General features: G+C 45.5%; 1 protein-coding gene across 2 annotated transcripts in view; it reads left to right on the forward strand.

The window, feature by feature from the left end:
- Window positions 1–1528: 1528 nt before the first annotated feature.
- The window catches only part of pax5 (paired box 5), a gene marked incomplete at both ends in the record, with an annotated part of 48418 nt that continues 38422 nt past the window's right edge, over window positions 1529–11524 (forward strand). The window contains one exon of one of the 2 annotated variants that reach the window (XM_079998409.1): window positions 1529–1574. In XM_079998409.1, the coding sequence (XP_079854535.1) occupies window positions 1529–1574 (46 nt within the window). Of the gene's footprint in view, window positions 1575–8642; window positions 8686–11524 lie in introns of those variants that run through there. The other variant, XM_079998410.1, reaches the window with a different exon arrangement.

Raw genomic sequence — 11524 nt, forward strand, 5'->3', positions numbered from 1 at the left:
AATGAATCATCTGCAGCACATTTTAGCGTGTACACGTGCATATGCATCCGTCTAACGTCGAGGAAACGACCAGCAGCCTCATACCGAGAGATGGCAAATGTTGAACGAATGCAAAGTGCCACACCCAGCTCGGAGCGGAGCGGAAACGTCGGTGTTTACGTGGAATGTTTTGGTTTTGTTGTCCCAGACCTGCGAGCGCGAGCCGGGGGTCAGGGTCGCGGGGAGGGGCAGCGCGAGGCGACAAGACCCCGAAAAAAGGGGTCCGTGTCTCGCGCTTTGTTCCGCACTCAATTGTCCCGGGGCTGCGCGTGAACCCCGGGACATGAAACACCCCGCTCCAGTTTTGCTTTCGCGGGGCACGTTGACACGCCGGTTAGGAACGGATCCCGGTGATGGGGTTTCCGATAATAACCGAAATATTGAGATCGTCTGACTATTCGGGCGTGCCGATGAATCGGGATCGGAATGTCGATATTCCGATTCAGTAGAGCCAGGCGTCCCGCGGCCGCCGTCTCCCGCAGAGCCGACGGTCAAATACGCGAGTTTCTGTGAGGGGTCAGCGATGGGGAAGTTAAAGCGCCGCTTTATCTGCTAAATAAGCGTTAAATAAGAGACGAGACGATGAAAGCCGGCGAGGGGTGGGATGGGGCGTCATAGCAGGGTGTGGTGCGTGGTGCGGAACAGGTGGATCCGGGGGGAAAGGAAGGAGGGGGGGGGGGGGAAGTTATGAAGCGGGTCCGAAACTTCGGCCCGCCGCCGCCGCCGCCGCCGAAAAGCCAAAGGGTTGGGGGAGCGCTTTCGGGAATCGGTCCGAGGCACGCAGCCTCCGCGGACATTTTGCGCGGACGTGACTTATTCGGCGTTAAATTGGCGCCTGGGCGAAAGCCAGAAAGCAAGCAAAGAAAGAGAGAGAAAGAGAGAGAGAGAGAGAGAGAGAGAGAAAGAAAGGGCGTTGTGTCCCCCCCCCCCCCCCCCCCATGGGAGAGGCAAAGTTTGGGGCGTAAGTGAGCGGGACTCGGCGTCATCAGACGCGCGGAGCCAGGGGCCGCAGGGGCCGCGGGGGTGGAAAAAGAAAAAGAAAGAGGAAGACAGAAGGCAGGACATGAGCGCACATCGTGAGAGCGGCTTCTCTCTTTTTTTTTTTTAGTCGACGTGATCGTTTCACGCCCCCCCACCCACCCCTCCCCTCCCCCCCCCACCCCCCCCGAAGCCCCTTTTTCCACCTAAAGCGTTTAGTTGCAGCTGAGTGAGCACTTGCAGGAGTGCAGCGGGGAGCGGAAGGCTCGAGTTATTCCATCCTACAACTCACCCCAAAAGTACTGTAGGACGAAAGAAAAAAAAAAAAAAAACAACAACAAAAAAAACAAAAAAACTCCAAGAGAGCGAAGAGGGAGGAGGGAGGGTGGGAGGGGGGGGGGGGAGACTTTTGTTCTTTAATTTTTTTTTTTTTTTTTTTTTTACCCCCCCACTCCCTCCACTCCCCCCACCCTCCACCCTCCACCACCTCCCCCTTCTATCTGGGGGCAGCATGGACCATGAGCCCGAGAGTCCGGCGGTGCGTCTGGGGAGAGCAGGTATGGCCGCATTGGCTCGCTTGTATTCTGACTTGACTTTGATTCCGCTTGTGTGCTTTTTTTTGCCGCGTGTTTGTTGCCGCCGGTGTTGTCGTCCCGACTCGAGGCCTCGCTGTGACCGACCGCTGATGCCCGAAAGTTTTGTTTGTGTCAGAGGACCTGAGTTTCTCTCCCCTCAAAAGTGCAGCGAAGTGTGGAGGCGACCCTTCAATTACAATACAAGCATACAAGAATAATGGGAAGTTTGACAAGCATTTTTAACTTAAAAGTCTCTAAATCAAAATGTGTGTGTTTCCCAGTAAAGTTTCTTGACTTGTGAGCTTGGAAAATATACTGAGCACACTTGTATTAATAATGAGAACTGCTATGCCTATATGGGTAATGCTGCTGTAGTGCTTATTTTAGAGTTGTTGTTTTTTTTTTCGTTCAATAGACATCATTGGTCTTGATGGGCCTCTCTTAAAGAAACAGTTGATTCTCCATCTGTGTTGTTCTGTGATGGTGTTTGGTGGGACGTGTGGGTGGGATGTATGACCGAATTTAATGATTAGAACCACTAACCCTTTATATATTTGGATAGTTTTTTTTAAAATCATTGTAGCAGAACTGAATCATGCCGACAGATAGTACCTATCAAGTGTCACCCTCCATTCCACGATTCAGTCAACGTTTTAGGGAGAGGTGTGGTCATTTTCCTCATCCCTGTACTGTGGAATGCAGTCGGAAACCGTTGCATCTTCTGAGAATCGCCTGAAATTTTCGATTTTGATTGATTTCTAATCCCTTGCCCATAGTGATTGGCCTGGTCCTGTCGGATCCCCTCTGTTTTGGAAACGTGTTGGTGTTTGTATGGTACCTATAGCCTACATCATTATATGTCTTCTATGTTTATAGGCAACGTGTGTGTATGCACGCATTGCTGCACACTTATTCTCTCTGACTTTTCCGATAAGCAGCTGCGTGGAAACGTGTTTCTGACATTACTCGACTGGGATTTGGGCGGGAGGAGGCCTGCAGGGGCGCCGGGCGTGTCCTGTAGTTCGACCTGACCAGGTGACGAGGTGGATACCGTGCACAGCACACGCACAAACGCACGCACACTCGCACTCACGGCACATTGTGTCTTGAGTTTCTTTGTTTTTTTTGTTTTTTTTAAATTTTGTTCTAAGACACTTATTTCGGAGCGAAATTGCATGCAGACGCTACCACAATAGCGTATAATAAAATCATGAATTGTACAATTTAGTATAGGCCTATTGATATCACACAGTGTGACGTTTAGGGAGGGTTCTTGATGTGCACATTTTCCTTTTCACTGTATTTCATTTTGCACGAAAAAGGGAAGTTATATCAAAGAGTTGGACGTGGAAGGAGACTGAGACATTAACCACTGCCCCTTTTATTTAACGCAACAGGTTAATCTCCTATAACCAGTGAAGATAGTGGGAACAGTGGGATTCAGTAACAACGGAACCGGCCATCGACCTGGTCAGGGCACCCAGTGGACACCGCATCATTTCATATTACCCACCGCTGAGTTCGCATTGATAAAATGCCGTTCGTCGCTTAGAAACTATAAGGCCGGGGGTTCCCAAACTGGGGTCCGCGGTTCCCAGGGTGTCCGTGAAGTTATTGCATTTGGTCCTCAGAGAAAAATTATCATAATATTGTGTTGTTGTTGTTTTTTTGTTTGTTATCGATTTTTCTTTTTGCATATTTCTTCACAAAATACATACCCTCATTTGCACTTTTTTATGAGCTAAGATAACTGTTATATTTGCGTAGATTAATTTTGCACAGCACACAAGACATCTCGGAGGATCCTTTTATCGAGCATCACATGCACATATCTATGTGAACACTAAAGGCATGTTGCCTCGACAGGGACGACGTATGAAATTGTCTCGTATCTGCTAAATGTTGTAATTAGGAAGTATCAGCACGTCAGTTGGTGCTGACACTAGTTTCTTATTTGCCAATTAAACATCAAGAAAACTCTCCCAATTTAAATGTGCCGGGGAGTAATTCCCTCGTTTCCCTTCAACATAACACAAGTGTGGGGGTTGCTTGTGCTTTCTTTCTTTTATTGAGTGGGCCTTACTCCCAATGCACTGTCAAGGTCTATATGGATTTGTCACTATTGGATAAAACCCCTTTAACTAGGGAACCGGGGTTAAAAGGATGGGGCCTCCCTCGTTGCTTTTATAGGAGCTTAGATCAGATCGTCTACCTACAACCCTCCTTTCACATTGAACTCCTACGTGCAGGCTTGCCTCACAAAGGGGAGTCTGGGGAAACCTTGTAATGTGGGCCAGCGTGAAGGCCCTGCATCCCAGCGCGGATGGTATGCACCCATAGCGTCCATGTTTCTGATCAGGCATCGTATACAGTCCGTTCTCTGTGACTCTTCCTCCCCATTTCTGAATTTGGGATTGAAAGAAGGGAGTTAATTGCAAATATGTAGATAGGCTCAGACGCATAAAAGGTGCGGTGAGTGTTATTCGCGTAGGCGCCCAGGGTGGCTCACTCCCCCCAATCCATATATTTTATTTATTACTGAGGACTTTTATATTTTTTTTATAAGGAATGAAAACTTAAGGGGAGATACGGGACGCTTTCTCATTATGTTTACAGTCAGCGAGCGTGTAATAAACGAGCTCGCGGAGTTAACATGCGCTATTAATTTTTCATAGCTTTTTTTCGCTCGTGACTTTTCGCTCGCGCCCAAGTAAAGCAGCCGAGCCCTGCACCGGAGAGGAAAAAAAAAACAAAACCACAACAACCGGGGAAAAAACATAAAACAAAAAAAACAAAACAAAACAAAAAACAATCCACAAGACTCCAACAACAATATCGCCCCCAATTTGCCTCCAAACGAGTATCACCACAGCCCCACCAAATTCTTACAAATGTTTAAAAAAAGTGCAGCCCGACCCTCCCCTCCCTCCTCCCATTTCCAACACGTTGGAGGGGTAATGAAATATGGTAATGAGTCGGGACATCGGATTAAAGTCGTTCCTACCCTGATGGAAGTTTTCTCCAAATTTCCAAGCCTAAAGCAACAACAATTTGTATACATGATTGATTGTGTTGGGCTTTTTTTTTCTTTTAATTGCTTGTGTATTTAATTTGCAAATCGGAGAGACAAGGTTGAGGGTTTTGTGTTTTGCAGGGGAGCGACGCGCGGGCCTCTATCTGGGATAAATGCAGACTTTGGATTAAAGAAAGGAGAAGGAAAATAATTAGAACGAAAAAAAATACATATACTCCTGCACTACCGGTGTGTACATGCTTCTGCGTGGCATCTCTCTTCGGAGACCACCAGGGTCAAATAATCCGTCACTATAAACACTAAACTCCGATTTGAAAAAAAAAAAAATGAGCTCAAGACGAGAAGCAGAAAGATCATAGAATTACATTTCGATATTTTGAATTTTTCAATAAGCACATGTATTCGACTTAAGCTGAGAATAATAACAATTACACCAACAAATATATATATTTTTGTTGCATATGGGTGCCTAATCATCATTTTCTCTCCCATATCTAAAATAATGCCTCCACTTAAGAACGAGCCGTGTTTTCAGATGATGACCCTTTATTTCCAGTCTGTCAGTAGTTTGAAGTGCATCCCCACGAATCAGTTAATTCTGCTCTCCATCAGTTATTTGCATGCGGACCAACCCATGAATACTCAATAAAGAGATGTGCAATATCAATGAGGATTAGTCTGAACGTTTCGTGCTACTTTTATTTGTATCTGTCAGTGAATTAAAGAGCAGCAAAACTAAATCAAGAAGAAGCATAAAAAACATAGTCGAGGTATTGATGGATCAAAACAATAAGGAGGTAGATGCAATTTAGAGACATTATTTCATCGACTAAATATTTCAACATTAGTCAATCCTATCCGATGTGCTGTGCCATTTGGGTTTCCATCAAAATATAGGCTAAAGGAGTTATTCAGTTCTGAGACTACATTTCGTCACCTCCCAAAAGAAACGAACGAACGTGTGCGTGTGTTTGCGCGCGCGTGTACGTGTGTGTGTGTGTGTGCGCGCGTGTGCGTGTGTGTGTGTGTGTGTGTGTGTGTGTGTGTGTTGGGAGGTCTCTCGCCCCCTGGTGGTCCTTTTAGTGAACCTTTCAAACCAAGGTCGTCTGTCAATTCAAATACAGAACAATTGGAAAGTAAAAACAAAAGCTAACGCGTTAACAGAATAATAATAATAAAAATAATAATGATAATTAGTATAATAATAATAATAATAATAATAATAACAACAACAACAACAAAAAAAAACGTCCATGTCGGTGTAAAAACGAACGAATGTACTAACTGTTGTTGATTTCGACGATTAAAGACGTCAAAAAATAGGACGTATAGGCCCGCGAGATGTTCAAAATCAACCAATCGAGTTGGATGGAGCGACATTCGGTCTTGTAAGTAGAATCTTGTGAATAGACATTCACATACAGAATAATGCGCCTTGACCTTTTCCTTTTGTCCAGTGTCGCGATCATTGCCGCACACGCCGCTCGCTCTTATTATAGGACGAAGTGATCAAACGCTGGTTTTAAAAACTAAACTCCCGTGTCGCCTGTTTTACTTTGGTCATATTGGAACCGATATCAAGGGCGGGGATTCCAGTGTTATTCACTGTTTGTGGTGAAATCCGCATGTGCTGCGTGGGTCGAGATGTCAGAGGCCCGTGCAGCCTCTGATGAACACCGAGGAGGGAGCCGGAATGATTAAATGTCGAAAAAGAGGAAAAGGGGGAAATAACACTTTTTAATTCGGCGCGTGGCTTTAGGCTATTTGTGTGGTTAATATTACAGGGGCGACGTTTAGATATGCCCTCTCAGGTCAGGTGGGACGCGCACTCTATTGAATCCCGCTCAGTTTGGAGAGTCGATGCGATGCTGGCCAATTGCATATTTCATTCAAATGGAACCGTTTGGACCCGCAATCAATGGAGTAATGAGTAGAGCATGCATGTTTCGTATGCTGCCGGCGCCCTCCTCCAAGCTACAGATTTATAACATTGTGTGTAAGGAGGAAAAACATTATGCGAAGCTATGGGCTCCTAACACACGAGAGCTTCTCCGTCCAAAAGACCTGCAACGGTTCGCTTTAGAATGTTGGATAAAAAGAAGCAAAAGTCGTGTGCAATATTGATATGAATCCCTGAACTTATTGCCACAAGCCGAGGCCCGTTGAGAATTTTGAATTTCCGTTTGTTATTTAAATTATTTAAATTTTTTCATCCCCCCCCCCCCCCCCCCCCCCCTCTACTCCAGGCATGCTGCACTAGGTAGCACAATTAGTGTTGGCTTTCTTGATCCTTTCCACTGTTTTACAAAGCCTCAGTGCAACTAAGCCTATTTTTTTTTTCCAGTAATACTTAATTAATTAGCCATTTCATATTGACACGAATAAATTGAGTAGAAATTGTATAAAGGCATTAGCTTTTGGGTTTTCTTTCTAATTGAAATTAATCATATGATCATCTACTCCCCCCCCGCACCCCGCGCGTAAACTCCGCGAGGCTCCCTGATTGGTCGGCGGCCCAAGTCCTGCGGCGCGTCGCTCGCCCACGGGGCCCGGCGCCGGCCAATCGCCGCCCGTTCGCCGTTCGACGCTTCGCGGGGGGGCCGGCGGTTCGACGTCAGCGGGCGGGCGCGTCGCGATTGGCCGGCCGGGCCGTGAGTGACGGGCGGAGGCGCGGCGGCGATTGGCCGGCCGGGCCGTGAGTGACGGGCGGAGGCGCGGCGGCGGGTGGTGGTAGAGTCCGCGGGGCTGGAGCGCGAGTCGCTGTCCGCACGAGAGCGGGTCCTGAAACGCGGAGGTGGGGCTGAGCCACTGTGGACGCGCGCTCTCTGACGGGACGGGAGCCGGGGGGACGCCGCGTGGGCTCCGAGGGAGGGGAGAAAAAAAGAAAAACAACAACAACCACAACAACAACAACAACAACAACGACAACGACAACGACAGAAAAACAAAACAGGGAGCGCGCCGGTGTTGACCACGAGACCGCTGTACTACTTTTTCTTGATATCTATATTTTTTTTTTTTCTTCCCCACGCGCGAACGCGTCCACGCCGCAGCGGGACTCTGCGTGAACGCATCGCGCCGCTTTCCGTTTGAACCGACCAGGATAACAACTCCTCCGCCGCCCTGATAAGCTCCACTACAACTCTCCGTGCGTGGGTTTTATTCGTGCGTGTTTTTTTTTTTTTTTTTTTTAATGTGTGTGGATACCGGGGCTCTTAAGATGCCACTTCCCCACCCCGCCGTGGAAGTTTATCAAGCGCTGATCTGAGAGGAACACATCCGGCAGTGAACTGGGAAACTATCCGATCGTGGATTTATGATCGAATGTCTTTTTCTGTGTGTGTGTGTGTGTGTGTGTTTCCAGTTTTTTTTTTTTTTTACATTAATTTCCACTCGGCGTGACAGGGGGACAGGGAGGAGGAGGAGGAGGAGGGGGGTCGTGGCTTTCCTCCTCGCGGTGCAGTCCTAGTTCAGGGGTCACGGCCAGCGGACCGAGGAGGAGAGAAAGGGAGGGAGAAAGAGAGGGATTCCGTCGCGGGGAGACATTCCTCCGTGTACTTCACACCTTTCCAAAAGTGGTGTTTATTCTCTATAGGACGAAGAGCTGCTCCGAAAAAAAAGACTGACGCCCGAGGGGGACGCCTATTGTTATTTTTTCGTTTTGTTTTGGTTTTTTTTTTAATTCGTTTTTATTTCTTTTCGTTCGGTGGCTCTTCTGGCGTCGACCCCCCCCCCCCCCCACCCCCCCCCGCTGTCTTTTTTTCTTCACCTCTGCTTTAACACTTATAAATGATCAACACGCGCTTTTCCTGCCGGAGCGTCCGTCTGACGTATTAATAACAAGTTCAACATATTTTTTTTTAATAATTGAGGCTTGAGGGACCGCGGTTTTTTTTTTTCCATCTCTGCGTTGTTGTTTTTTTTGAGATCCCAATCTCCGGTGGCATCTCGAAGAGCTTTTTTTTTTTTTTTTTTCCACCACAGGGGCCTCCATCCCCCCCATCCACAACTAACTGATGGAGATTCATTGTAAGCACGACCCGTTCGCGGCGATGCACAGTAAGTACCCATTATTGTGCCTTTCCATTCCCCTCCATACCATTAGGATACGGCTTATGATGATGAATAGTATGAAGGTGTAGTTGGTGATTTGCGTTACTATCCCCATTGGGAAAATCGCAGCACACCATTCATTATTACCATTCGAGTCCCCTATATTTTATATATCCGTTTGGTTTCCGTCGTATACTGGAAATGTGTGTCAAAAACATTTGGGGAATTCGTGGGGTGACTTCAAATGTGGGAGGCTGACTTTATTTTTCTGCTGTGTTTGCTTTTATTTATCGGAGGTCTGAATTTGTGTATTGGCCTTGTATGCTTGTGTGGCTTTTGCTTGTTCTACCCGAGAGCAGTGATTCTCAACCCCTTTTGACAAACAGACAAGGACCCCGTTTAATACGTTTTAGTCGCTGCCTGGGATGGGACCCCAATCCGAGAAGATTTTTTTATTGTCGGATCTAAACTTCCATACCTGTAGTCAGGGAGATGACCAGTGTAAAACGATCAAAACTGTCATTCTGATTCTGATTCTGATTCTGATGATTATTATTATTGTCATTATTGTTATAATTCTTATCCATTCTCTAATGGTGTTAACCTCTTGTAAAAAAAAAAAAAAAAAAAAAAAAAAATCAAACAAAGTTAATTGAATTGGTAGTCATTTTACGGGGGGCCGCCCTGGGACGTCTCGAACGACACCGAGGGTGGTCCGCGGACCCGAAGTTGAGAACCGCCGCTCTAGAGGGTAAGAGTGGCTGTGGGTGTACGGTATGGGTCAGTGAGAGAGAGAGAGAGAGAGAGAGAGAGAGAGAGGAGAGAGAGAGAGGGAGAGAGGGAGAGAGAGAGAGAGAGGGAGAGAGAGAGAGGGGTGGGGGGTGGTGTAACAAAGCATGACTAAAAGCTGAACTTGACCTGTTTTTTTTTTTTTGTTTTTTTTTTTTGCGGAGCCACAAACACCGTCCTCCCCGTCTAACCAGGTTAGGCCGACACGGTGTACAGGTGTAGAGCTCCGCGGAGCGCCGTGGGGTCTCACACTGTCTGCTCACTGGGAAATAAGACGGTATATAGGAGGACCACCGGACCACTCACTCGTGACGTGGCGGGCAAAAGGCCCATCAAGTCACTGCGCCCCACCACTATTTCCGACCCTTTTTTTGGGGAGGGCTTTTTTTCCTCTCGTTTTTCGCCTTTACCCCCCCATCTTTATTTTAACAGCGTTGCAGTGACAGGTCTTATGGACGGGATATTTATGCACACGATTTATACACCATAAATAACGAAACAACGAGGGGAAATTACGTGGGTTGTTTTTTTTCAATTAGCAATGAATAAATACAATCTGTTCGATGAACACAACGTTTTCCATGTGTTATCTGTGAATAATTATAATAATAATACAAATAAAAATTGAATAACAATACTAAATACATAAATAAATAGATAAATAGATAGATTAATAAATAAATAGATAAATAGTTAAATACATAGATAAATAAATAAATACATACATATATAAATAAATAGATAGATAGATAGATAGATAGATAGATAGATAGATAGATAGATAGATAGATAGATAGATAGATAGATAGATAGATAGATAGATAGATAGATAGATAGATAGATAGATAGATAGATACGAATAAATCAATGGATAAATTGAGAAATTGATCGATAGATAACCAAATAAATAAATCGTTACACCAAAGATGACGTAAATAAATGAAATAAAAAAGTTAGAATTTACGACAGAGGCCGTGGGCTGCAAATTAATCTTGAAATGATGTATGTTATTGGTAATTTGTTGTTTATTGTACTCTTGTGAATGAGCTCATAGCATTTCGGTTCAATGTTTTCTGCTCAAAAGTTGTGTTGTTGTTTTTTTTATCGTGGATTTCCCTTCATTGTATTTTCTTGCACAATGTTTAAGGTCCAGATTTGTCCTCTACATTATGTAGGTGACAGACCCCCCCCCCCCCCACGCGGCGTGTTATTCACTGGATTTAACACGAGCATCTCCAAAGCGAGAGCGAATCGCGTTTCCTCCGGAGTTTGGGAGTAAAAGCGAAGCTAAAGTTATCCGTCAAAGCCCAGAGGCGCTTTAACACCACGACACAACAACATGTCAGAGGCAGACAGGGCGAGGAACCCACTGTGACGCGTGGAAATGTTGTTTGGGTGCTGCTGGACGTATTTGATCTCCCCCTCCCTCTCTCTCGCTCTCTCTCGCTCCCTCTCTCTCTCTCTCTCTCTCTCTTTCTATACCTCTACCCTCTCTCCCTCCCTCTCGGTTCATACAAGGAGAGCTATCCACGGGTCGCATTTATCTCGGGGATTCGTGGGAAATATTAAATGTTTTTGCCGATTTGGTGAGGAAATGAAAAAAGGGGAAAACAAACCTTTTGAGTAGCATCGTGTCTGGGGTGGCTCTGCGGCCCCTCGTGAGGCTGACAACTTGACCGTTTGGGAGCAGCCTCTGCACAAAATAAGACCAGTGTCAACATTTTTTTTTTAAACGTGGATTAAAACGACGAGGTAAATAAACGAATGAAACAAATAAATACATTTGGCCTCAAACATAAAGGCCTCTTTAAATTGGGGCTAAAAAGCCATTAGAGCGGATGTTGAACAGTAACGTATAAAATCCATAAGAAATATAATTGTTATGATAATGAGCTGCATTTCATAATCACATATTGTAATGGTAATGTTTGGGTGTTGAATGTTAAGCAGACAAAGCTGTGGAGCCTGTGCATGAAGTAAAATAGCCATTCTGGCCTAACTATACTATATAAATATAGAAACTATATATAATATAAAATATATACAATATCCAAAC

This window comes from Zeus faber, assembly GCF_960531495.2.
Source record: "Zeus faber genome assembly, chromosome: 4".
Lineage (NCBI taxonomy): Eukaryota > Metazoa > Chordata > Actinopteri > Zeiformes > Zeidae > Zeus > Zeus faber.